General features: G+C 38.5%; 1 protein-coding gene across 1 annotated transcript in view; it reads left to right on the top strand.

The window, feature by feature from the left end:
- Nucleotides 1-200: 200 nt before the first annotated feature.
- The window catches only part of PCDH7 (protocadherin 7), a 300,985-nt gene continuing 276,028 nt past the window's right edge, over nucleotides 201-25,157 (top strand). Inside the window, exon 1 of the mRNA XM_086747707.1 lies at nucleotides 201-3,392. Coding sequence (XP_086603833.1) covers nucleotides 201-3,392 — 3,192 coding nt within the window. The remainder of the gene's footprint in view (nucleotides 3,393-25,157) is intronic.

Raw genomic sequence — 25,157 nt, 5'->3', positions numbered from 1 at the left:
AGCACCAGAGGAGCCAGTCAGCAGGGTTTTGACCACCAATTGCACCAGCCATGAGACAATAAGTTTCCAGGAACAGAAGGATTTTATAATTGATCACCCGGTCGCTCAGCCGCTCTGTTGGCTTATTAGGGGAGTTTACTGGGGGGCGGGTAGGAGTGCGAGGAGAGAAGGGGGCGGGGGGGGGGATCGGTGCGAGGAAGATGAGGAAGATGCGGACTCTCCTCGGCTTTGTGCATTGCTGCTGCTGCTGCTGCTTCCTGCTCCTCCTGCCTCCGCCGCTCTGGGTCACCCTGGCAGCGGCCAAGCAGCTCCTGAGGTACCGGCTAGCCGAGGAGGGACCAGCCGACATACGCATCGGCAACGTGGCTTCCGACCTGGGAATCGTGACGGGCTCCGGAGAGGTGACATTCAGCCTGGAATCGGGCTCCGACTATCTCAAGATCGATAACATGACCGGGGAGCTGAGCACCACGGAGCGGCGCATCGACCGCGAAAAGCTGCCGCAGTGCCAGATGATCTTCGACGAGAACGAGTGCTTCCTGGACTTCGAAGTGTCCGTCATCGGCCCCTCGCAGAGCTGGGTGGACCTCTTCGAGGGCCGGGTCATCATCCTGGACATCAACGACAACACCCCCACCTTCCCGTCCCCTGTCCTCACGCTTACTGTGGAGGAGAACCGGCCCGTGGGGACCCTCTACCTGCTCCCCACCGCCACCGACAGGGACTTCGGCCGCAATGGCATCGAGCGCTACGAGCTGCTGCAGGAGGCCGGCGGGGACGGTGGCCGCCGCGCTGGCGGAGGCGGCGGTGGGGGCGGGGGGGGCTCGGCCTCGGCAGCCTCCGAGAGCGCCCTCTACCCCGGTGGCAGCAAGCGGCGGCAGGAGGCGGACGCGGCGGCCCGCAGCAGCGTCTTCGAGTTGCAGGTGGCCGACACCCTCGACGGGGAGAAGCAGCCGCAGCTGATCGTCAAGGGGGCGCTGGATCGGGAGCAGAGGGACTCCTACGAGCTCAGCCTCCGCGTGCGGGATGGCGGCGACCCGGCGCGGTCCTCGCAGGCCATCCTGAGGGTGCTGATCACTGACGTGAACGACAATAGCCCCCACTTCGAGAAGAGCATCTACGAGGCAGACCTGGCGGAGAATAGCAGCCCCGGGACCCCCATCCTGCAGCTGCGAGCCACTGACCTGGACGTGGGGGTGAATGGCCAGATTGAGTATGTCTTTGGGGCGGCCACCGAGTCCGTCAGGCGCCTGCTGCGGCTGGACGAGACCTCAGGATGGCTCAGTGTCCTGCACCGCATTGACCGGGAGGAGGTGAACCAGCTTCGCTTCACCGTCATGGCGCGGGATCGGGGCCAGCCCCCCAAGACAGACAAGGCCACGGTTGTGCTGAACATCCGCGACGAGAACGACAACGTGCCCGTCATCGACATCCGGAAAATTGGGCGCATCCCGCTGCGGGACGGAGTGGCTAGCGTGGCCGAGGACGTGCTGGTGGATACCCCCATTGCCCTGGTGCAGGTGTCGGACCGGGATCAAGGTGAAAATGGCGTGGTGACCTGCACTGTGGTGGGCGACGTGCCCTTCCAGCTCAAGCCGGCCAGTGAAGGTGAAGGGGAGCCGCAGAACAAGCGCAAGTATTTTCTTCATACCTCAGCCCCTCTGGACTATGAGGCTGTTCGCGACTACAACGTGGTGATTGTAGCTGTGGACTCGGGCAGCCCCAGCTTGTCCAGCAACAACTCCTTGCTGGTGCGGGTTGGAGACACAAATGACAACCCTCCTGTGTTCAGCCAGGCTGTTCTGGAGGTCTCCTTCCCAGAGAACAATTTGCCTGGTGAGAGGGTGGCCACAGTGGTCGCCACAGATGCAGACAGCGGCAAGAATGCTGAGATCACTTACTCCCTGGAGGCCTCACCCCTCTCATCAGAGGCACCAGGTGGCATCTTCAGCATTGACCCTGACTCCGGGGATGTGTCAGTGCAGGTGGTGCTGGACCGTGAGCAACGTGACACCTATGAGTTCCAGGTGACTGCCCGGGACAAGGGGGTGCCATCACTGCAGGGCTCCACCACAGTGGTGGTGCGGGTGACGGATCGCAATGACAATGAGCCACGCTTCATGCAGGATGTGTTCACTTTCTATGTGAAGGAAAACCTGCAGCCCAACAGCCCTGTGGGCATGGTGACTGTGATGGACTTCGATAAGGGCCGCAACGCTGAGCTCAGCCTCTCCATCCAGCCCAGTGACCACGACCAGGCGGCTGGCATCTTCTCCATTGAGAATGACACTGGAACCATTTTCTCCACTGTCTCTTTTGATCGGGAGCAGCAGACTAGTTACACTTTTAAAGTGAAGGCAGTGGATGGAGGTGAGCCACCACGCTCTGCCACTGCCACTGTGTCCCTCTTTGTGATGGATGAGAATGACAATGCTCCCACTGTCACCTTCCCCAGCAACAGCTCCTACACCGTACTGCCACCCTCCAGCAACATGCGCACCGTGGTGGCCACAGTGGTCGCCACTGATGCTGACACAGGTCTCAACGCTGACCTCAACTACAGCATTGTTGGGGGCAACCCCTTCAAACTCTTTGAGATTGACCCGGCCAGTGGCGTGGTGTCGCTCGTCGGCAAGCTGGCCCCCAAGCATTATGGTCTGCACCGCCTCGTGGTGCAGGTGAATGACAGTGGGCAGCCACCCCAGTCCACCACTGCACTACTCCATGTTTTCGTCAATGAGAGCCTGTCCAACGCCACCGTGGTCGAGAGCCAGGTGGCCCGCAGCCTCCACACACCCCTGGCCCAGGACATTGCTGGTGACCCCAGCTATGAGCTGAGCAAACAGCGACTTAGCATAGTCATTGGCGTGGTGGCTGGCATCATGACCGTCATTCTCCTCATCCTCGTGGTGGTCATGGCCCGCTACTGCCGCTCCAAGGGCAAACACGGCTATGAGGCCGGCAAAAAGGACCACGAGGATTTCTTCACGCCGCAGCAGCACGACAAGGCCAAGAAGCCCAAGAAAGATAAGAAAGGCAAGAAGGGCAAGCAGCCCCTCTACAGCAGCATTGTCACCGTCGAGGCTTCCAAGCCCAATGGGCAGCGCTATGACAGTGTCAACGAGAAGCTCTCAGACAGTCCCGGTATGGGGCGGTACCGCTCAGTCAACGGTGGCCCGGGCAGCCCCGACCTGGCCAGGCACTACAAGTCCAGTTCGCCACTGCCCACCGTCCAGCTGCACCCGCAGTCCCCCACCGCCGGCAAAAAGCACCAGGCCGTGCAGGACCTGCCCCCGGCCAACACCTTCGTTGGCGCCGGCGACAACATCTCCATCGGGTCGGACCACTGCTCCGAGTACAGCTGTCAGGCCAGCAGCAAGTACAGCAAGCAGGTAAGAGCGCTGCGCCCCGCGGTCCGCGCACCCCCCCGCCACGCACACGCCACACATACAGGGTGCGGGAGCGGCGATGCCGGCCTCCCACCGCCCCCGACACTGGCACAAGCAGACACGACCGTCAGGTTCAGTGACCCGTTCAGCAGTATCCCCGCCCCCCCCGCCCCGCAGGCAGTCAGGTGTCAGGAGCAACACACAGCAAGGAGAGTCAGAGATCTTTATTATTATCATCATTTCTATCATTCCCCTCGCTTTTCAAACCCACCAGCCCGTCCGTGCAGCCGCACAGACGGGACCGCCCCATTGAGGCGGCGGGCGCGGAGCCCCCCCCCCGCCCGCAGCCGCAGAGGCAGCCGGGCGCGGGGGCGGGGGGCGGGCCTGGGACTCAGTCGCCAGCCCAGACAGCGAGCTGCAAGGCAAGCTGAGATGCCTTTATCAGCCGCCCGCCCACAGGCCAATACTGGCTGTTGGGAGGGGGGGTCAGGAACCCCGACCTGGCAGAGCCGCGGTCCCCCGTCCGCCCCCTCTGGCCCCCGCCTCCAGCGGCCGATCCCGCTCGCAGGGGTCGCTTCTACCGCCGAGATGCTTTCCAACCCTCACAGACAGTGACCTCCGTCTGAGGAGGAAAGTTTCGCCTCGGTGGCCAGGTGTTTTGGGGAAAGGGGGCTGCTGCCCGCCTGACGCTTACTAAGGCTGTGGGTGAGAGTGGATTTGCAGCCGCCGCGCAGAAGCGCTAATGGCTGTAATTACCAGGTCATTCGTTAGGACCAAAATGCTGAAATAATCTACAAAGCGTATCTGCAGTCTCATTTACACCGCCGAGATTGCACTCATTGCAGCAGTTGCTCCGAATACACATAAATGCTGGTGAGCTTAGAGTCGCACCCCAGTATGTTTTCACTGCCTTTTTTTTTTTTTTTTTTTTTTGTCTTCCCTTTCCCTTATTTATCACATGGAATTCATTCATTGAAGCTGAGAGGCTCTAATTTGCCAGCCCAGCTGCTGCATACCTGTGTCTGTAAGAGAGTGTGCTTGGCGTGAGACCTCTCGGTGCGAGCTGTGGTGTTAGGAGTGTCACGAGTGACCGCCTCTGATCTCTGCTGTGTTGGCGGAGATGGGTTCAGTGAAGCTCCGGTAGCCTAAAACTGGTGCTGGTAGGAAATTCTTCACAGTCCTTGAAATAAAATAGGGATAGCACAGAGGAAACCCAAGCTCCTAAGTAAAAGCGTGTATTTTGTTTATTTTGTAAGACGCATATGTAGCCTGAACAGAGGTCCCTTTTCTTTGGGCGAGGACTTTTTGGGAGATAGCAAAATGAGATAGATACTTAACTTCTGGTGATTTCCATTACGTCTTTCCATGTAAGATACTATCCTGAATGTTTGCTCAGCTATAGTGCATGTTGCACAAGAATCTAGAGATAAATGAATGCTGATTCATGTAAATATAGAGCCAAGCCTGCAACAGGGAAATTCTGACTAGTTTGACAAAAAATACTTTCCCTTCAACTTATTAACATGCAAATATGGCACACTGACTTTTTTTTTTCATACTTTGAAACGTCTGCTAGTCTACTACAATTGAAGTTTTACAATGTATTGCCAGTATTTGCATTCTGCTCAGAAATACTTAAAATACTGTAAAGGAAAATGAATTATATGAGCCACTCAGTCTTCCAGATCACACACAAAAAAAAAGTGTGATTGATGTACTATCTGCCAGTATTTTCGTGTATATCGTTTGGCAAGTGATACAGATTTATAGAACATTTGAGACAGTAGTTTCTGGCTGATACATTTCATTAACTCTCTCCTGGAGAGTACATGATAATTTCGGTTTGAAAATACAAAGTACTAAGAAAGTTCTTAAGTTTCCATCTACTAAGGCTTATTAAGCACATAGTAGATTATGCCGGTTTAGTGAACACTGGAATAACAAAGTAGCAGTAGAACATATGCTAATTGGTTACTACTTCTTTCTTTCTGCTGTAATTCACCTAAACATATGAATTATAAATTGTCAAAGTGTAATTTATTTTCAGTGTAAAAGAATTACTTCCATCCTAAGTGTAGGAATGGTAAAGGATTACATCATATAAATGACTGTTTTCCTTGATAAAAAAAAAAACAAACTTACTTAAGATTATATTACAGAAATATGTTTTGAATTATTTAACATTTTTCAAGGATACATTAGAAGACTTCTTACTAGAAGAAAATGTCTTTATTGCATTTTTATTTGCAACAATAAAACTGAAAGAAGCTGAACTGCTCCATTATTTATCTAGTTTTTTTACAAAACTAGTTTCTCAATGTTGATAGTTTTCCTGTGCTAAATAATTAATTAGTTATGAAGGTTAGCTTACCTGAGTAGCTTATAGCCAATATTCTAATGTTTTGTCTTTTTATTTTTAAATACATATAAAGTATGTGCACACTTGTAAAGCATGCACCTAAGTTGAGAAAGGTGTCCAAGCAAACAGTAAAAGTAGTGCTAAATAGCAGACTTTATAGGAGAAACTGTCAGGCACGAAACTTCTGTTACTGCTTTCCTATGTGTACTTGCCAGCTTGTTGCTGAGTGACATTTATATAGTTTTGTTCACACTTATGCATAATAATGGAGATATTAAGACTTATTTGTGTAAACAATATGTAGACTTTTCACATCTCAAACATTGACAGCGGGGCATGTCTCAGTTTATCAGGCAAAACACACGAGGATTTTTAACACCCAAACCAGGTGGAGCTGTTCAGCACGTTGTTTTTCAGAGAAACGTGAAGCAGTTGCAGATAAAGTGTTCTGATGTGGTGCGTATCAGATTGTTTCAAAGTTCAGCTGTACATGTGAAATAGAACCAGTGGCATATTGACATGACCATGATAGGGTTGAAGTCTCCAACGCTGCCTTTAGTTACTTACTGGCCGTTCCCTTTGTTCTAAGGAGACATTAGAAGGTGTATAAAGTTTTAGAACAAATAAGTGGGCACAGCAGAACATACCCGCTCTAAGTTACCAGACATGAGACCAATACTAATTTCCCATTAGTGTAATTAGAATTGGTAACAGATACTTTCACATATCTACAATATAGCAGTCAGGAAATAAAGTCTCTATTTACGTGACCGACTGGTGTACCCCAGTGCATACAAGTTGTTTTCATTCTGATTATTTGATACTTCCTTTTTAAGGTAATGCATTGAATTTATTACATGAGTTACCAAATGCATCTTGTTTGATACAGTACTGCATAGAACTTCAGTGGAGAAAAACTACAATTTATAACTCTCCTCCTTCTTGACATCAGGTGTTTTGTCTAAAGCTTAAAATTAAATTGTTATTCAGTAGACTTCTGACATTTCACTATCACTTTTTTAGGAGATCTTTCACAAGTTTGACTCCTATTCTTGTCTTATTTTGCATGGTATTACTCTGAAATATTATTTTAGTCTCCCTTTTAGCAGTTCTCTCCTCTTCAGTAAAGCACTGATATCTCCTTATTTAAATCGCTTAGTATTCCATAGATTTTAATCACTTGAAAAAAGTTAAAGCTGTACAGAAGTGTTTTGCTGAATGGGGATGAGTTTAACCAAGTGTTTTTCTGGATCATATATTTAAAATCTGAACCTTCCAGGTGCTGCACATTGCTTGTGAGGAACCTATGTACACTACTCACTTCCAGCAAAGACTGCCACAGATAAGGAAAGCTCAGTGCCTAAGAGGAATCATTTAGCAGCTTGGAGCGTTGCATCCTTAATGATAATTCTAATAATAGATTTTAATTGTAAATAATTGTTTGTTTTCTCATGTTAGTAACAGATATATCTTTGTAACATATGCTATTTTTTTTTCATTCGGTTTCACAGTGCAAAATAGTGGCATTTGAGCAGGTTTATTTCACTGAAATTTTTAGTCACAAATATGAGATTAGCATGTTAACAACCAGTGTTTGAAGAACAGGCCTTTTAAACCCTGTTTATATGTTATATTTTTTTGGCCATCATATTCTTTTGGTTTCTTTTTTACTTGCTCTGCTCGACAAAGAATGATTATTGACTACTTAAAACACTGCAGTTGTGGTGGTGTTTTGTTTGTTTGTTGATTTTTTTTTAAGGACATACTGATCATCGTCAGTTGAAATAGCAGAACCAGTACAGGAATTTCTGAGTAGCACTATTTCTTTACGTCTAGTATTGGCTTCTTGGGGATTCTGTAATCCTTTCTGAATTATCCCTATGCCTTTTCTCATTGAAAATTTACTGTTTAGTGAAGAAAAATGCTTACCATACCAGAGTATCCTAACACATTAGTCAAAACTAGAGGCATTTCCTGTAAAGTCTTCTTTCCATGAAAGTGAAATATGTAGAAATTAATTTTTGAAGAAAAAACTATTTGTATGGTAGCTAGTTAATTTGTTTCCTAACATTTCAAACATTAATCAGTCCATTGCAATGTAGAAGCATTTTGACTAGTTGGTTATGATGTATAGGAACTGTATCTATAACCCAAATTGATCTAGTTCCTTATAAGTATGCACATACAGCCAGCAGCCGTAATAGGACTCAAAATGTATCCATTAAGGGGGTTATCAGTTTTACCATGCATGAAAGCATCATCTTTTTTCTTGCTTATATACAGGCACACATGTACACGCAGAGGCTTATCTCAAAGACTGCTTTTTGTAATTGCAAAGCAACTGACAAGCATAAGTTTTTCACAACTTTCAGCTAAGCAAATGTCCTACAGTATAATAATAATAAAAATAACAATGTTATGGTAGTTCTAAGTGCAATGTAGAGAAAAAAAAATGGGAACATTATCATTAACTATAGACATTTACATTGGTGATTTCTTTCATACATTTGACTTTAATGCTGTTTGGTGCAAAGTGTACAGAAGTATATTTCCATTTTCTGTTCTCAATTTGCATTATATTAAATACTTCAAAATTAGTTTCAAAAGTGACCCACATTTGACCTTCAGTAACAAATTACGATGAAAGAGGGGCTAATTAAACATGAAATAGATGGATTGTTGACGCTTTAATTATCTTTATTTAACACAAAGTGTTCCACTGATAAGTGCAGCCTTTATTTTTTTCCTCTTCAGTAAAATCATCTCTTGTACAGTGCGCAAATGACTAAGTTACCACTGAATCATTCTGTGCTCCCAGGAGATGTACAGAGCCAAAAGGGACAGGATCTGAGTAAAGGGGGACTCATGCTCTGAATAAGTAAAGAACTGTACTATTATAGGCAAGAGGTAGCAAGAAACACCTTTAAAAGGGTAGAATCTGATTTATCTACTCAGACAGCTCTCTGGCATTATACATAGCTATATGAACCTGGGTTATAACCATGGGTAGCAGTTTGACTATCCCTGTGTCAGGCTTTTTACTGTAGCAGTGTATCTCTGAGCGTGTTTTTTATTCTTTCTCTTTCTTTCTTTTTATTTTTGTTTGTTTGTTTGCTTCCTTATTTTCTAGTATTTAGGGTATTTGCAAGTTTGTTAACTGTCAGCTGTGTTTCAGAGAAATACTTGTCCTGCAGCTTCAGGGACATTTTCCTTTAAGGATTTTCTTTCCACAATTTTAGAAGGTTTACGTAGTTAATGATCTACTGGTCTACATTGAGATGTAAAACTTATCAAATCTGGTTTGCACTATAATATAATAGAAAATCAACATACTTCAGAAGAAGTTAGCATTGTGCTTAAGAGTCAATTAATTAAATCCTTCGCAAGTACTGTGACCTCTTCACTGTATTTGCTGAACATTTTATTATTTAATTACTAATCTCAACAGAACACATAATTTTCATTTTCTTTGACTATATATACAGGAAATATTGATGCAGACATATGAGTAATTAGTACAGTAACATGCTGCTTTTCTAAGTGATTTTTAGAGGTCTGTTTCCAATTGATTCCTAGAAATTGTTAAAGCTGCAAAACAATTTCATTTTTTTTCAGTCCTAGATGGCATATAATATATTCCATGTAATTTAGGTTCTACATTTCCCCATTTTTTAATTATATTTCTAGGTGGTTTCTATCTCACTGTGTGCTTAGGCAATGCTCTTTCTGTATTTTTTTCTCCCTTAATTGGTCTTTTCCAGAAGAGTAGGCTTGTTGTCGATCTGCTACCAGATTTTGGACTTTGCTAGCATATACTATATATTCCTTTTATGCCTTTATAATCAATAGTTAAAACAACAACAAAAAAAATAGACCAACAGTTACTATCCAGAATCAAAATAAAGTTCTTTTATTTATTATTTTCATATATAAATCTGCATTATTTCAAGTTTTTAATCAAAATTGTAAAAGAAAACCCTGGCATGTCGGTGTATGTCAAGTTTATTGACTGTGCAGTTTAATGAAAAGTGTTTTGGTAATATGGACTGTGTAATTCAAGTTATTCTAATAGTGTACACTCCATAGCCCAGTATCATTATAAGGAGAACATTTTAAATACTATTATTAAAAGTATTTTAAATTATTTTCCTTTAGTTGGTCTCACAATACCCAGTCCTATCTAGCCTTGTTAGCATGCTATCCTACAAGACACATGTCACTAGGTAAATAGTAAAAATAAAATTCACCTATATTCTGTATCCTTTCACGTTTTTTCTTATATGTACTAAGTTACACAGTTTGAAATTTTAAAACCTTCATTAAATGTAAGTAACAATAATTTGTGAATCTAAGGTCTGAGTAAAACAGCAGACGAGATAAAACTTAGGGTCCCTTTGAATTTTGACTTCTATGATAAAATGTTTGAAGAAAGGGAGGAGAATATACACACATTATGAAAAAGCTAGGACTGACTTACTGCCTTCTGTATACTTCAGGGAACAGAAGCTTCCCGAGGTCACTTTTATTTTGCTGTTGTGGATGACAAAATATTGCACTAATGCTGGAGTAATTAAGGTTATTTGAGGCATTTAAAATGTGATTTACAACAATAGAAGATGACAAAGGAGGATTTAAAACTTCTTAATTTATTATCTTAGTGACATTTCCTCCATAAATGTTTAGCTGATAGCAGATCTGAACAGATGTCAAAATCTCAAAATGTGATTACAGCAAAGCACCAGTTAGTCAAGTTCCTGAACGATGTCAGTGACACACATTGGAGTTGCCCTATAGACTGTGCTCAATATGAGTTTGCTCACTTTTGTGTGCCCATTTTTCGCTCACAAGAGTTGTAAAATTACAATTAAGAGCAACATTTGACTGTATTAAAAAAATAGAAAATTTGATATATAAAATTTATGAGCAGTGTGGAGGAACCACTTTATTATTAGTTTTTTTTTTTTTGTGGAAGGAGAAGATGGGGAAAATTAAGAGTAAAATTTTTTAGAAGTTTGAACAGAAATAACACTCTGGTCACATTTAAAACTGAAAAGTATGTAAAAGTGATGTGCTTTCTTTTTTTACTGTTTATATAAATCAAACAATCCTCACCTTTAGGTAATACAGCTGTTTTGCAATCATTAACTTGTAAAATGTTGCGGCATAACCCCAAAAGTATAGTTCAATTTCACTCAGAGTGGATCACAAATTACATAATAATTATAAGCTGAAGAAAAGCATTATGTTTGTCTTTCAAACATTAATTTACCTTATTAACTATTGACAAGAGTGAGTGGTTTGTTTTTTTCTTTTTAAAGGCAAATATTCATTTCATCGGCTGAGATTTTGTTACAAATCAGACAACCTAGTGGCTAAGTTTGTAATCCCTGAATGAAAGACACTTCTTGTTGCCAGCAGCATTCCAGGAGTATTAGGTAACAATAAAATTAATATTTATCAAATAATTTGATGCAGGGTCTGTTGTTATCTACAGATAATATGAAGTCAAATTGCAGATAATGTAAAGTCAAATTTTTAAGACTACAGAAGGTAGATACCAGCTGACATTCTGAAAATCACTCAGAATATGTGGCAGAACTAGCATACAGAAATACTCAATCTGCCAGCAATTCAGAGAGAATTTTATCTTGCAGCCTTGTCTGATCCTATTCCTTTATGGTACCGCATTGTAAGCAAGAAAATATTTGTAACTTGACAGGATAAAAATTCCTGCATTACATGGTCAGATGATTATTACGAAGAATTCTCCACACACTCCCTGCAAAGTAGTTTCTCAACTAAGGTTGTGGCCAGGATGCTGAATAAATGTGTGTCTTTTGTGCTATGTGCCAAATGTTTTCTCTGTGGTAGCACTTCTCAGAGAGAAGTGGGGTTGGAGGGGGGGGTGCTGCCGTAATTTATTCTGTCTATCTATACATAGAATCTATAGATGTCAAGGACTTTTCAGCCCCGGAGCAGTGTAAAATATGAGGAGTGGCCGTTATTTCCTCTGGATATCAAATTCATGTGAGGGAGAACTGCTTTAACACTTTCTCAGAGACTTATCCTTGGGGTAAATGTCCTTCATCAAAACAATACTTTTACAGAGATGTAACTTTACATAGAATTGCATTTCTGAGTTCAGTGTTATGCTGAAAAATGCACTAAAGAAACTTATGGAAACTGTCATAGCGTTCTGGGTGTGATTCAGGTATCTATTCCAGTGTCACTTCAGGTACCCTAAAGTTTCTGAGCTATCTACACAGAGCTGCACAGAGAGGGTGTATGACGTAAGACCTGAGTGACTTCTGGGGCACTCTTCTGTAGCTGCAGCTCAAGGCCAAATAAAAAAGGCAATCACCAAATCCTTTGGTTTATTTAAAAAACAATAATTTAAATAAAATTAAGCACTCTGTGGATGTGGTGCACTTTGGCAAGGTTGAGAATTACTTTTCCATCAAAATCTTAAGCACAATTCTTAAATGTCTGTGCCACACACATGCCTATTAATAGAACACACATGTGCAGATATATGTTCACATATATACCAATGTTATGTTAACAAGATATTTTTGAATTGGCACAAACTTTTTCTGTTTTCACAGAAACAATACTGACAGCAGTTAGCTTAACTGGATTTCCATTCATCTTCAGACCTCTCAGGCTGATGTTTGTCTTGTGTTAGGTGAAACTACAGGTAGTTCCACAAGTCAACCAAATTTAACTAATATCAATTACTGTAAGTTAAATCAGGTGATATAATATTCAGAGACTGCTTTATATTAACTCAAAATACAGTTACAGAAGACCAGTTTATCAGTTTGGATGTTATGTTTCAAATCTCTCCACATTTAATTTATCAGCATGTATATGTGCATAATTTTCAAAATAACAGAGAGTATGTTCTCATCATGTGTTACATCCAAATGTAAAATTATCTTTGTAACAGGTTCTGGGAATGATATGGCTTTAATGAAATTTTTGAAAATATGATTTTAGTATTAAACACATTCTTACTCAAACTAATAGTACAGCAAGAGTCTATATGGCAAGCTACCTTGTTCAGTTACCTGATAGGTCACAGCGTTTATTTGTGGAGTTGTATGTTACCCTTTGGAGGCATACTCACAAGAAAGACTTGGCCTGAAAAATCATATCCAGTTTGTAATGCAAAACTTTGTGTCTCAGATGAAATCTGGCCATTTGCTTAGGCAGATCTGTTTAATCTATTTGGGAGTCCTTTTTTAAAATGCTATATTTAACAAGAGAAAATACTCCAGTAGTTTGCAAGCTTTCTAAAGTTGAAAGACAAGAGTCGAAATACAGATAATAAAACAACAGCAAATTAAAGTATTGGTTATTTCACCTGGTCCTGGCATTTTCAGTAGTATTTTAAGTCCCTGTTTACTACCTTTATTGTTCAGAGCTTTTATGTCTTCTGGTTTCAACATACGTTTGGTCTCATTCTCCATCGTGTCACTCCTGTTCTAAGTGAAGTTCCATTGTCATAAAATTTGAGTAATGAAATGGTGAATCAGTTTCCTTATCTCCATCCATGTGTTCTAAATTGGTTATAATCACATAATGTGTGCCTTGTGTGATACTGAGAGATGATATCCATCACTGTTGAATCAGAAAAAAATGCTATTTTCAATGAGCATGTAATTATGTTCCAGTCGCAGAACAAGTTTACAGAAGGAAAGTAATTGATTTATTTGACAGAGAAGTATTTGTTTCATTTTCAAGTAATGTTGTGAGTTCTTTTACAGAAGGAATAATTGCACTGGAAACTACAAACCTCTACTTAAGACAGGTCACTACATGCTCAGACACTGAACCTCAGCCCAGATCTGTCATGTAGATTTAAAAATTCACTCAGAAAGCTCCTCTGACTATATGCTGATGTTTTTAATCTGCTTCCTAAAACTTAAGGACCTGAATTTATAATTTTATTTCAATGGAATTTTTCTGAATACAAATAAAATTCAGCTATTTCTAGAGCAGCTGTTAATTCATGTGAGTGAAAATGAGAGCAATGGGTGTGAAACAGAGCAGTACCTGTTTTTATGATGGCTTTCAACTACGAGTGGTTTTCCTAGAAATTACAACATATAGTCTAGGTCATGTATTTTACCCAATTCATTGCTATATACATATAAAATAGATTAGAATAACATATCTGAAATATCTAACAACAAAGCAGATGGGAGTAGTATTTTACAGGAATGACAAAGAACTACCACCGAGGTGCAGTAGATGTTTCACCCGGATGTGGTGAAACGTTGTGTAATGGATGACTTCTTACAGTAGGTTCAGACTTAAGGCTGGCAGCTGCCCTGAGCAGATATGAAACCAGAATAGATTGGTGCAGGACAGTAACTCATTCAATTTAAATTCTCCAAGACTACACGTGGGATTGTATGTTACTAAAAAAATTACTGGTTGTGGTGTTTTTATGTGCTTTTTTTTACAATTAGTTTAAGAAAATACACAAAAGAGATTTAGTTCAGAAGTGAAGGAAACTTATGTAACTTTGCAAAGTGGCACTATCTTTGTTGTCCTGAGTTTTGCAAAGATCATTGGACAATTATATCATTTGCCCTATCTTTTTTCTTTTGTGCTACAGCAGTTCTTTAAATATTTATTTATGAAATGTTGCTAGTATTCTGGATATTTTTGGTTGTTCTTTACTGCAGAGGAAAAGATAAACAACAGTGTGAAATTCCTATGTGCAGAAGAAATTAAGATTTTGGTTTTGTTATATTGCAAAATATTTAAATATTTTATTACTTACGTGGTATTAAAGGAAATGGGAGAACATTATATTCAATTGGCCCTTCAGACACTGCTGAACAAATTGAAAATTGAACTTGGACTTTCTAACAGTGAGTCTTAGTGCACCTTTCAGGGAACCTTGGAAGCTAAATTTATGTTGTTTTTTTTTTTTTTTCTTTACTAGTTCATAATTAAATATATAAATTGATGAACTCTTCAGATTATACAGTAACCTTCCTGGAGAATTAGTTACAGAAGTATGAAAGGTCTGGCTAAAGCATCGCTCTATCAAATATTTCTAAAGACTTCATGTATTTATAAGACTTCATGATCTACTATTGATGCAAATTACTAAGGATAAAAGAAAATCCATCTGTTATGAAAGAAAAAAAAATAAATGAAACAAGTCCAAGGATTTGAAAGACTTAGCATTAAGGACTAAGGAATCATACTTTGTGATGGGTTTATAGTAATTGACAGTAGAAAAGACTTCTTTTTAGCATTCACAATGTGGTGGGGTTTTTTTTAACCGAAAGAAAATGACTTTGCCGTAAAAGCTCCTTGTGTAGTATATCCTGTTTCATTTCATATTATTCACTGAAATATCTCAATTAAAATATGACATACACCATTTCATGTCGTGTTGGGCATTACTAGTTTTGTTATTATTACCCTTACATTTAATCAAATTGTCTGTTGCTAAATATACTGCATTTAATCAAGAGCTGTTGGTTTTCAATCAGCTGTTGGTTTTTTTTTCTCTGGCATGAGAACAGATCTGGTGTCTCCGATCTGCAAGTAATCGTGCACTGATAATAGTACTGCCCACAGGCAATTCTTACTCGCTGTCCTGATGTATGATAGATTTTCCCGTATGTTAATATTAAATCAGATGGAGACATTTTGTAATACTGTTACAGTTACTATCTTTAACCTTTCCTTTTTAATTTGAAATATATACTGTTTGGAGATACTATCTCTGTGTTTCATTTCTGAAAAGAAATGAAGAAGAGAAAAATGTCAAGGAAAACATAATAGCCATTATTTTTTTTTATTTAGCTTCTCCTCTTAAAATGGTCACTTCTTTAGGAGATAAAGTACTGTTGATACTTAAATAAATATTTACCCGTAAAATCGTATATTCTACTGCTTGGTTCAGAGAGGCGGGGAATGTGTCTGAGAATTTGCAGCAGGAAGTAGCGCTTTGCTCTAGCTTGGTGCTGTGTGGGCTAGCTGTTGTGAGCGTGGGTCCCAGAGCTCTCCTTGGCTCAGCTGCAGACCACGTACTAACCATATACCATATATGCGGATTACTGCATTAAGACAGTATAAACATTCGTGTTTTTCCACTGTGAGGATGATGAGGGTGTCTAATGGAGTACCTAGGAGCCTCTGTACTATACTAAGACTCCATCATTTCAGGCTCTTCACAAATGCAGAACATACTGTAGTCAGCACATTACAGTGCTCTGAAAGAAAGCTGTCTTCTGGTCTGTGTACGTTGTTCTTGTGAAATGATTCCAACAGTTTAAATTCTGTTTTTTCACCTTGCTAGTTATGCAAACAGCTCTTCAGTTTTTCACTAAAGCAAGTGGGAATTGTTCACTGTCACAAATAATAAATAACAAGAGTACCCGATCTGCACAGCATGGAAGTGATAAAAACACATGCTTATGAGTGCTTGAGATTTCACAGCTATTAATTTTGAACTTTTTGATTGCAGTTCTGTTTTACAAGAGTGGATGCTGTTAGGGCAGCAGTACACTGTGACAGTGAAAGATTATGACAACATGCATTTATCATTATGAGCTCGATAAATTCAGTGTAAGAATCCGTCAGAAAATGCCCCTAAACCTGAAGTTATAAAATGCATCTCGTCTTTACTCAAAATGAAACATTTTTTAATTACTGCTGATAACCTTAATACTAATTTAATACTAATATTAATGTATTTAAGAAGATTTCTTTGTCCATAATGAAATATACAGCTCTTATCAATGTTAATGAATTCCTTAATGTGTACATTGAGGGACCCTACAAGTTTATATGCAGAATGCTATTACATATAAAACATGTATTCACATACAGAAAGGTCCTTTACAAAAGATAAACAAATACTATAGCACATTTGGATTTAAAAAGGTCAGTAGGACTCTTCAGACTTCAAATAATATTTTTAATTTTTTTTCTAAAGATGACTTATCATTTAAAGTCTAAAGTACAAGTTTTGCCTAAAAGTATACTCCTCAACTATTTCTAAGTAAACCATAACATGGTAGATCATGTCTTCCATTTTGAGACTGCAGTATTTACAGTGTGGCAGGAGTGTTTCAAATCAGAAACCACATTTTTAGTTTATGGGTAGAAACAGAGATTTCAGTAATAATTAGGCATTATTCTGAAGCTATGTACTGTAAAACAGCAGAACACAAAGAATCTGAATCCTGAATCTATAGTATTTCTGTTCAAATTTTACAGCCATAACAGAGAAAAGAAATCCTATGATGTACAGTAGAAAAAGTCCTAAATAAGGGAAGCGATTGAATAAGAACATGTTCAGAAATGTTAGTGCTTCATTTTTTTCTTTTTTTTTTTATTTTTATCATTCTGGGGAATTCATCTCCAACCTTTCTAAAATCCTCACTGAGCTGGTAGTGTTTTTCTTTTTCCCATTTTCAGAATATCATCTGCTAATTTGGACCTAGAGCATGTCCCAAAGTCTTAGAACCTCTGAAGAAAACATTTTGCTGTCTTTCCTGTATTCGACATAATAAAGATTGACCTCACATTTAAAAAAAAAAAACTTATAGAGAGGAGAGTTTGTTTATTTACAAGGCAGATGTTAGAGGCTGCAATCAACAGTTTACAGCTTATCACAAGATTAATAAGAAAGAATTGCAGATCCAAGAGGCATATGCTGTCAGTGAATATCTAGCTCAATAATTAGACAGTTTGAGTATTGGCTGCAGTAAGTTTCTGATAGGTTGTAATATGTATCCCATGTTTAAGGCATTGTAAGCTGGAGGAGGAAAAGGAACAGTCTCATGAGAAAAGGAAATCCTTGTAGTAAGTAGCTTTGTAGTAAGTAATTCTTTCTGCCTAACACTTTTTTTTTTTTTCTTAGTGGAAAATTGCAGGTATTTGTTTTGTCTCTCTAAGGAAAGGCCATTTTAAAATAATTCTAGCATTCCAGTTTCTGGCAAAGTCTTTATTAAATAATTGAAAAAAATATTTTGGGATAACTTCGTCAAGTAAAACTGATGCTCTTTATCTTCCTCTTCATCAAAAGCAGTGCACATTTAAGACACTGGGAGATACAGATAGGAAAGCTGGATCTTGCTATGCTTTTAAGACTCCCTTTTTTTTTTTCTCTATGCTTGTATTTGGAATGATTTGAAAGGGCTTTGACATGAAGCATAGGCTAGCTAACCAATACAAAGAAATAAAGGAATAAAACAAGAATCTGTGGTGGAAACAGTTGCTTCCAAAACTTTTTCTCACCAGTTTCTGACAAAATAAATTAATCTAGTGAACCTTAAAATAATTATCTACATGTTGGCTTTATGAGGAGTTGTTTCAAGAGCCAAATAAAGTTAATCTGTTAAATTGTTTGGTGTTTTTGAACGGAGGACATTTCTTGAGGAGGCAGTAGAGTATGTATACTGACATATACGGGATTTTTACTCACATATAAGGTACCTTGGAGTCCTATAATATCTGTGTTCTAATCCCAGTTATCATGCTCTGAGTTTTTAGTCTTACCCTCCCAGTGGCAGTGTAAAGATATCTAGAATTTCATTTCAGCCTCTCTTCTGACCAAATCAGTTTATTCTTCTCATATAGTAGAAGCCAGATACTACTGTGCACTAAGGGGTCAAACATCAAGAAAATGTGGAGACTGAACATTATTTAAATTTTACTCTTTCTGCTGGATTGTAGAAAGTGTTGGAGATCCAGAGGTATGGTACTATTAGTTTCTTGTTGGTGTTGTGTTTTTTTGTGTGTTTTTTTTTTTTTTTAATAATTAACTTCTTCCATAAAATCTTAAATATTTGAAGGTCAAAGCATATATAGTGAAAGGTAAGACAATGAAGACAGGAGAGATCTTCATTTACAGAATTTCCCTCTCCTACAGAATAGCAGTACAGGTCTGTATGACATTTTGGACAGTTTTCCCAAAGATGGATCTTTTCTCTGCTGCAACAATGACAAAATCAAACCAAACAATGACAAAAAAAAATTCTCAAAATCAGACTGATTTGTTTCCATGAATCAATATCCCAACTTAAATTTAGAATCAGTCTGGCAAACATCTATGGCTGACCTGTGCTGTAAAGAGTAAACAGAGGAAATGTCAGTTTTATGACTAATCCTCCGTTTTTCATGAAACCTTCTTTCCAAAAGAGGCTTAAGTATTTCAAGCACAAATGAAATAGTTCCCATATTATCTACTTTTCCATAATTCAAGAGCTAGGAAGCCTGATTTGTGAGAAGCTTATTTTGTGACTTTGTGTGTAATTGACAGTGAAGGGGGAAAATGAGGCAATGTTACGCCTTTGCTAGCTCTTTTTAAAGGAAGGAATGTACTTACTCATTAATGATCCAAGCTATGACTAGATTCATGGTTTATAGCACAGCCTTGCAGGGGATAAGAGAATTTAAAGGTTTATCGCATAGCCTTAAAGGTGGCTAAGAGAATTTAAAAGAAAGATATTAATTTGAATATCTGGAAAATTCTGGGTAAATATTTATCTATCTTCTTGGCAGTTCATTATTAAATTGTGTGTTGACATTTTGCAGACACAGAAGGAAAAGAAAGGTACAGACAAAGAAACAGAAACACATTGGTGTCCTATTGTTAGAGTTTAAGCAGAATAAATGGTTAGCATCTAAAGTATGGAGCAGAGGTAACAAAAATCATTGCAAATTACTATCCTCAGTGCACAGTATCCAGTAATACAATTTAGTTAATTTCCTTGCTACATGATGTTGTACTGTATGATGCAGTGTTATACTTTCTTTGTGTCCTGGGCTTAAACTTCTTCAAAGTCTTGGACTAGTTCTAAACAGTAGATGTTTTGTCATGACCTGCAAATGAATCCATTAATATAACTGTAAAATAATGAAATCACATCAAAGTGTGAGTGGCTTTTTGAGGGTGGGGTTTTTTGGGGGTGTGCTTTTTTTTTTTTTTTACATCAAATATTTTCATTATATGTGTTTATAGAGTTGGCTTACAACACAATGATGAATGAAGTGTAATGGATTTCAACACCTTGACAGAGTTTAAATTTGGTTCTCTTTTCAACAAGGTGTCTATTATTAAATTTCTTACATGTTTTTCTTCTGTTTACTACATAAGAATTATATTCCTATTTACTGATTTATGTTGATAGTAGAATAATTGATATCTACATTTGTCCAAATATGCTCATTCTCAATCTGTATCTCATTATTAAATTATAGTAGATGTTTCAGCCTAATGTTAGAGCATAGTGGTCTTATTTAGCATTGTTAAAATAAGCTTAAATTCATGCACATCAACTGCACAGGGATAAGATTTTAAAAATTTCCCTGTACTAGTCTAACTCTGTGTTCCCTGCAAAGATTTAATTAACTGGGGAAGAATTAACTTATTTGTATCAATGTATTTTAATCAAAAGAACTGTTGTTTTGTCCCTATATGTACATTAGGTTGAGTTCTCAAGGTAAGAATGAGGTACAAATGCCAATTTTAATGAAGAATGATATTTTTTAAAGTTTGTTACTTAAAGGTGTAGTTTGGCCCTTAGACCAGTTCAGCTTACCTGTCATCTATCACAAGTTGCTTATCTAGGGCCACTTCAAACAAAAGGGATGGATACCATCAGAAGTCAAGCTGTTCCATCTACCTTAGGTATGTATTGTTCTCTGGACCTCTGTTGCCATTGATCATAGAAGAAGAGTAGCTTAGGTGGCTTCTAAGTCACTGAATTGGGATGAGATTTCAGCTGTACTGGGATTTTTCAGAAGCAGACATTGGTTAGGATTTTACTGGGTGTATATTATATTTCACCTGTACAAATGATCATACAGACCTATTATTAAGAAAAATATTTTAAGATATTTCTGTATGTTTTGATTGTTGGAGCACAGACAAGTGGACAACTGTATTTGGTAGTGGCAGCAGGTGGTAGGAACACAAGGAATAGGTCTGCTGAAGGAATGCAGCTACACATCTGTCTTCCCACTTGCCTGTTGGCTGCATTTGGTTTCTGGAAACATGGGAAATAATTGGGGGTGTTGGGAAAGTAAACAAGATGCAAGTGCTTTATAGATATTCTCTCGAGATAACGTATCATTATTTCTAAAAATGGTATTTAGCTCTTTACCATAGTTATTTGAAGTTAAAAGTGACAATGATGGAAGTGATAGCAGTGATATGACACTGTCCTGATACAAGAGGCTCTGGGATCATCATCAGGATTTGGGCAGGTTTTACTTTCACCTGTGAAGAATTTGCAGAGAATTTTAATGCTTTGCTTTGTCCTCTTGCCCTAGGCTATCTTTGTAGTGAATAAACATCAGAGTTAATTAAAAAAAAAAAAAGACTTGTAGTATTTATTATGTCATAAATAACATCATTAATAAATTTTGCTGTTTCTGTATTCTAGCTTAGAAAATGAGGAATATGCAAACTGAGATATTAGAAAGTATTTATAGCCTTTCTAATAACTAAGAAAACATGCAGCAGCCACAACTTTTTAAACTGTTTTATGTTTTGTCCTCTATTTGACATTTATCTAACAAATACAGCTTGAACTCTTATAGTCAAGTGAAAACACCAGGTAGATCAATTTTATGTCATGATACACACATAGAAGTGGTATATAAATGTGCCAAAGAAAGGATTTTTGTTTTATTGTGGTTGTAGGAACATCTGATTTTTATAATGCGGTTTTTATTCTTTAATCATAATGTTAATGCTGAAGATTATGAAAAGGTTGGTAAATTTACCTCTAACTTATACGTCTTCAGGAAGAAAAAGGGAAATAATAGTTTACCTAAAAGTTAATAATAGCAAAAAAAAAGTGAAATTGTAAAGGTAACTTAAAGAAGTTCAAAGAAATAAAATTCCTGCTTGTAAGATTAAACTTGTTTGTTTGCAAACCAATTTGTGAGAAATTTCTGTTTGATAAAAACATATTTTTCTGGCCTTCTGATAACACAGTATAGCATTTTGTTATAATTTCTGCAGTATTCCTTACATTGTGACTTCATAAAAATGATTTCTGTCATTGGTCTTTCTTTACCCTTAAAATATATAATTTATTTGTAGAAATATGAAATAAAGTAAAATCAGGAATACAGTTGCTCTAATACACAGTTTCCATTTTGAAAACAGAAAAACTACAGTGTTCTGAATAACAGATTATTGTATTTCCAAAATCTGTGTCTGTACATTCAAAGTCATGTCCTGTTCCCTCTTTACTGAGCAAAACCTGATAGTTTTCAGGTAGAAAAAATCATGAGGTAGATCAAGGATATTCAACTGAGAAAATGACAAGTATGCAATTTTTTTTTTTTTTCTTCTCTATGAGAAAAGAAAAAATCTCCCAAACTTGGAAATGTTGGCACATAGGAATATAGTGGCTGTCTGAACAGGGAGATAGAGATGCACTGGGAATCTTAACAGAAATGATTCAGAGGGATCCATCTGACTAACATGGATTCTTATGTCCTTGATAAATGTTTGCGTAGCTGCAGATGAGAGCTGTATGGGTTGTCATTGATTATGGCTTTGTGAAGAGTTAAGATGCTGTGACAGAGAGATCCTTACAGACTCTTGCAGTAGCTACAACAAGGAGCAGTAACTCAGTACCTTGGATTTTTATGGCAGATTCTGTAACTGTCTTATTTCACACATTAGTTGTGTAGGGGACCAGCATGTCGTTATTATGATTGCTTATACATGTCCTGTAGACTGTAGGTTTATTCTCCATGCCCAAACAACATAGTATATAGGTTACCTGGACTTTGAATAATCAATTTTAACTTTATTAACCTTTATTCATTAAAATATAGATCTCTCTAGATATTTCTCACACATAAATGATTATATTACATAAATAAGCCTCCTCTTATTGATCAACTTTCACAAACTTTTTAGACGTAGACTATGAATTTCTAGGGGTCTATATATGTCAGATGGCTAAAAACAATTTTATAGACTGTGCAACTATTTCCTGTGACTGGTTTCTCTAACATTACAGGATGTTAATGTCAATCTCTGCAAAAAAAATTGCAAGGCCACATATTGCTTCCTGTTCTCGCAGATCTGTCATCTATAGAGCCATAAAACAGGCGAAGAGCCAGACTGAGCACATAGTTAGTAATGTCATCATTCTTATGTTATTAGTCCTGGTTTAGTGGATTTGCAGAAGATATGGAAGATTTAATTGTGCCTGTCTCTGAGCTATTGTTTTAGTGCAGGCTTGACTTCTGTTATAGCACAAGATCATTTGGGGAGCACTACGTTGCTGAAATATAGCTATTTTGGTCATTCAGATTGAGGGGTGACCTGTAAAGGGAAAAAAGACGACTGCCAAAATGGTTTGAAAGAGGTAGTTTCTATCCCTTTCTCTGATCTTGAAGTGAACATATTTTGAAATAAAAGACCTGTGTATTTCTTTTATTTCAAAATAAAAGGCCTGTGTATCTGAGGTTTAGTATTTATATCTCCCATTAAAAAAGAAATATAGAAACAGAGTTCATATGTGAAACATAAAAGCAAAAAAAAAAAAGACTCAGATCTGCATATGCTGATGAACATTGTGTTTACAGGACTTAAGGTTAATATTTTTTATGTACTGATTATCTTCAGACTTACTATTAAATCAATAGAGTTGTTATTTTCAATGTTTTTTCACTAATTAGTGTTCTGTCCAATACTAATTAAAAAGTTGGTTTTCACAGAATCACGGAATTATCAAGATTGGAAAAGACCTAAAAGATCATCCAGTCCAACCATCACCAATACTTCTCAGCTAAATCATATCCCTCAACACAACATCCAAACGTTTCTTGAATACCCCCATAGTCAGTGACTCCACCACCTTCCTGGGCAGTGCATTCCAGTGCCTGACTACCCTTTCCGAGAAGTAATATTTCCTAATGTCCAGCCTGAATCTCCCCTGGCGCAGCTTGAAACCATTGCCTCTAGTTCTATCACTGTCTACACGAGAGAAAAGGCCGACCCCTAGCTCACTGCAACCTCCCTTCAGGAAGTTATAGAGAGCTATAAGGTCTCCCCTGAGCCTCCTCTTCTCCAGACAGGAGAAGATGCCACCTCTCATATAGTCCAATTCATTTGGTTTACTTTAAAGAATTAATTGTTATTCTACAATGTTGAATTTATTTTTGGCATGACAATTTAATTATTTATAATATTGAATGTAATTATAACTCTCTATACTTATTTAATAATAATAATTAATAATTACAAAAATTTAATTACTTTAAAGAGAAATGGAATAAAATTTTTTTTTTAAGTTATTACTCTGGATTTTTTTCATTAGCTAACATATTAGAAACTTTTCAGACTTAGCACCTGCACAAGCATATAAGCTAGTTTGCATTTATTTTAGTATAACCTTTCAATTCAAGTAGTAAATAATTTAGAAGAAAAAAAAGTCGCATCCATATATACTAGCAGTGTATTATTTAATCTTTTCATAGACTTCATTTTCTCTTTTTAACCTTTAAAGTTTAATTTTTTAGTCGGATGGCATTCATGCAAAATGTGTTATTTTAAAGAAGAGTACTCAAATGACGTGTAAACTCTGAAATCAAGTGGCTGTGGATTAAAAAAAAGGCATGAGAAATACTTCAGAGTAGAGAGAGTAGGAACTGGAAAAGGGTTTGTAATATAATTGTTTTTACAATTGTAGTTAATATAATTGATACAATAATATTTTATAGGACTGAATGTTCAGAAGTATACAATGAGTAGTGTTATCTGTTACATTTCTGTTTAATTTTATACAGAAACTTGTAAGGATGTGTTTGTGTAAATTTGTGTGGTAAGGCAGATCCTGTTCAAAATGAGAGGTTTATTGTTACTTGATCACCAGATGTTGTATGCTTATCCCACGTTTTGTTTTGGTTTATGGTTTTTGTTTTGTTTTGTTTGAAGAAACATTGCTTACCAGAGTACAGAGATACGAATTCTGCCATGAATTTTATGCGCTGGTTGATTCCTACTGTGCTTCACTGGTTGCTGCTGGCACAGTGGCAGTGCAATGTATTAAAATAATTCATTACACTTCTAGCAGCTACTGAAAAGTGATGTTCTTTGATGTTTCTGTGATGATTTAAAATTTTTGGACATAAAAATTCTTACTGGCCTACATAAGGAAAGATTCTGGCAAGTCTTATAACTGTATAACCGTTTCATTTACCCACTGTGAAAGTGATCCAGGACTAAGTACCTTATGTAAGCGTCTGTCTACTAGCTTTCGGAAGTGATCGAAATTCACTGTGATATACCGAGTAGTATCCTATTCTTCTCCAGTAATCCCAGTAGGCAAAGTCCAGTAGAAGAGAACAGCTAATACAGTATCTTTGATAAGAAGTTACAAATGTCAGCACAATCT

The sequence above is a fragment of the Chlamydotis macqueenii genome, chromosome 4, assembly GCF_036417535.1.
Source record: "Chlamydotis macqueenii isolate bChlMac1 chromosome 4, bChlMac1.mat, whole genome shotgun sequence".
Lineage (NCBI taxonomy): Eukaryota > Metazoa > Chordata > Aves > Otidiformes > Otididae > Chlamydotis > Chlamydotis macqueenii.
This window is presented reverse-complemented; position numbering and strand designations above follow the sequence as displayed.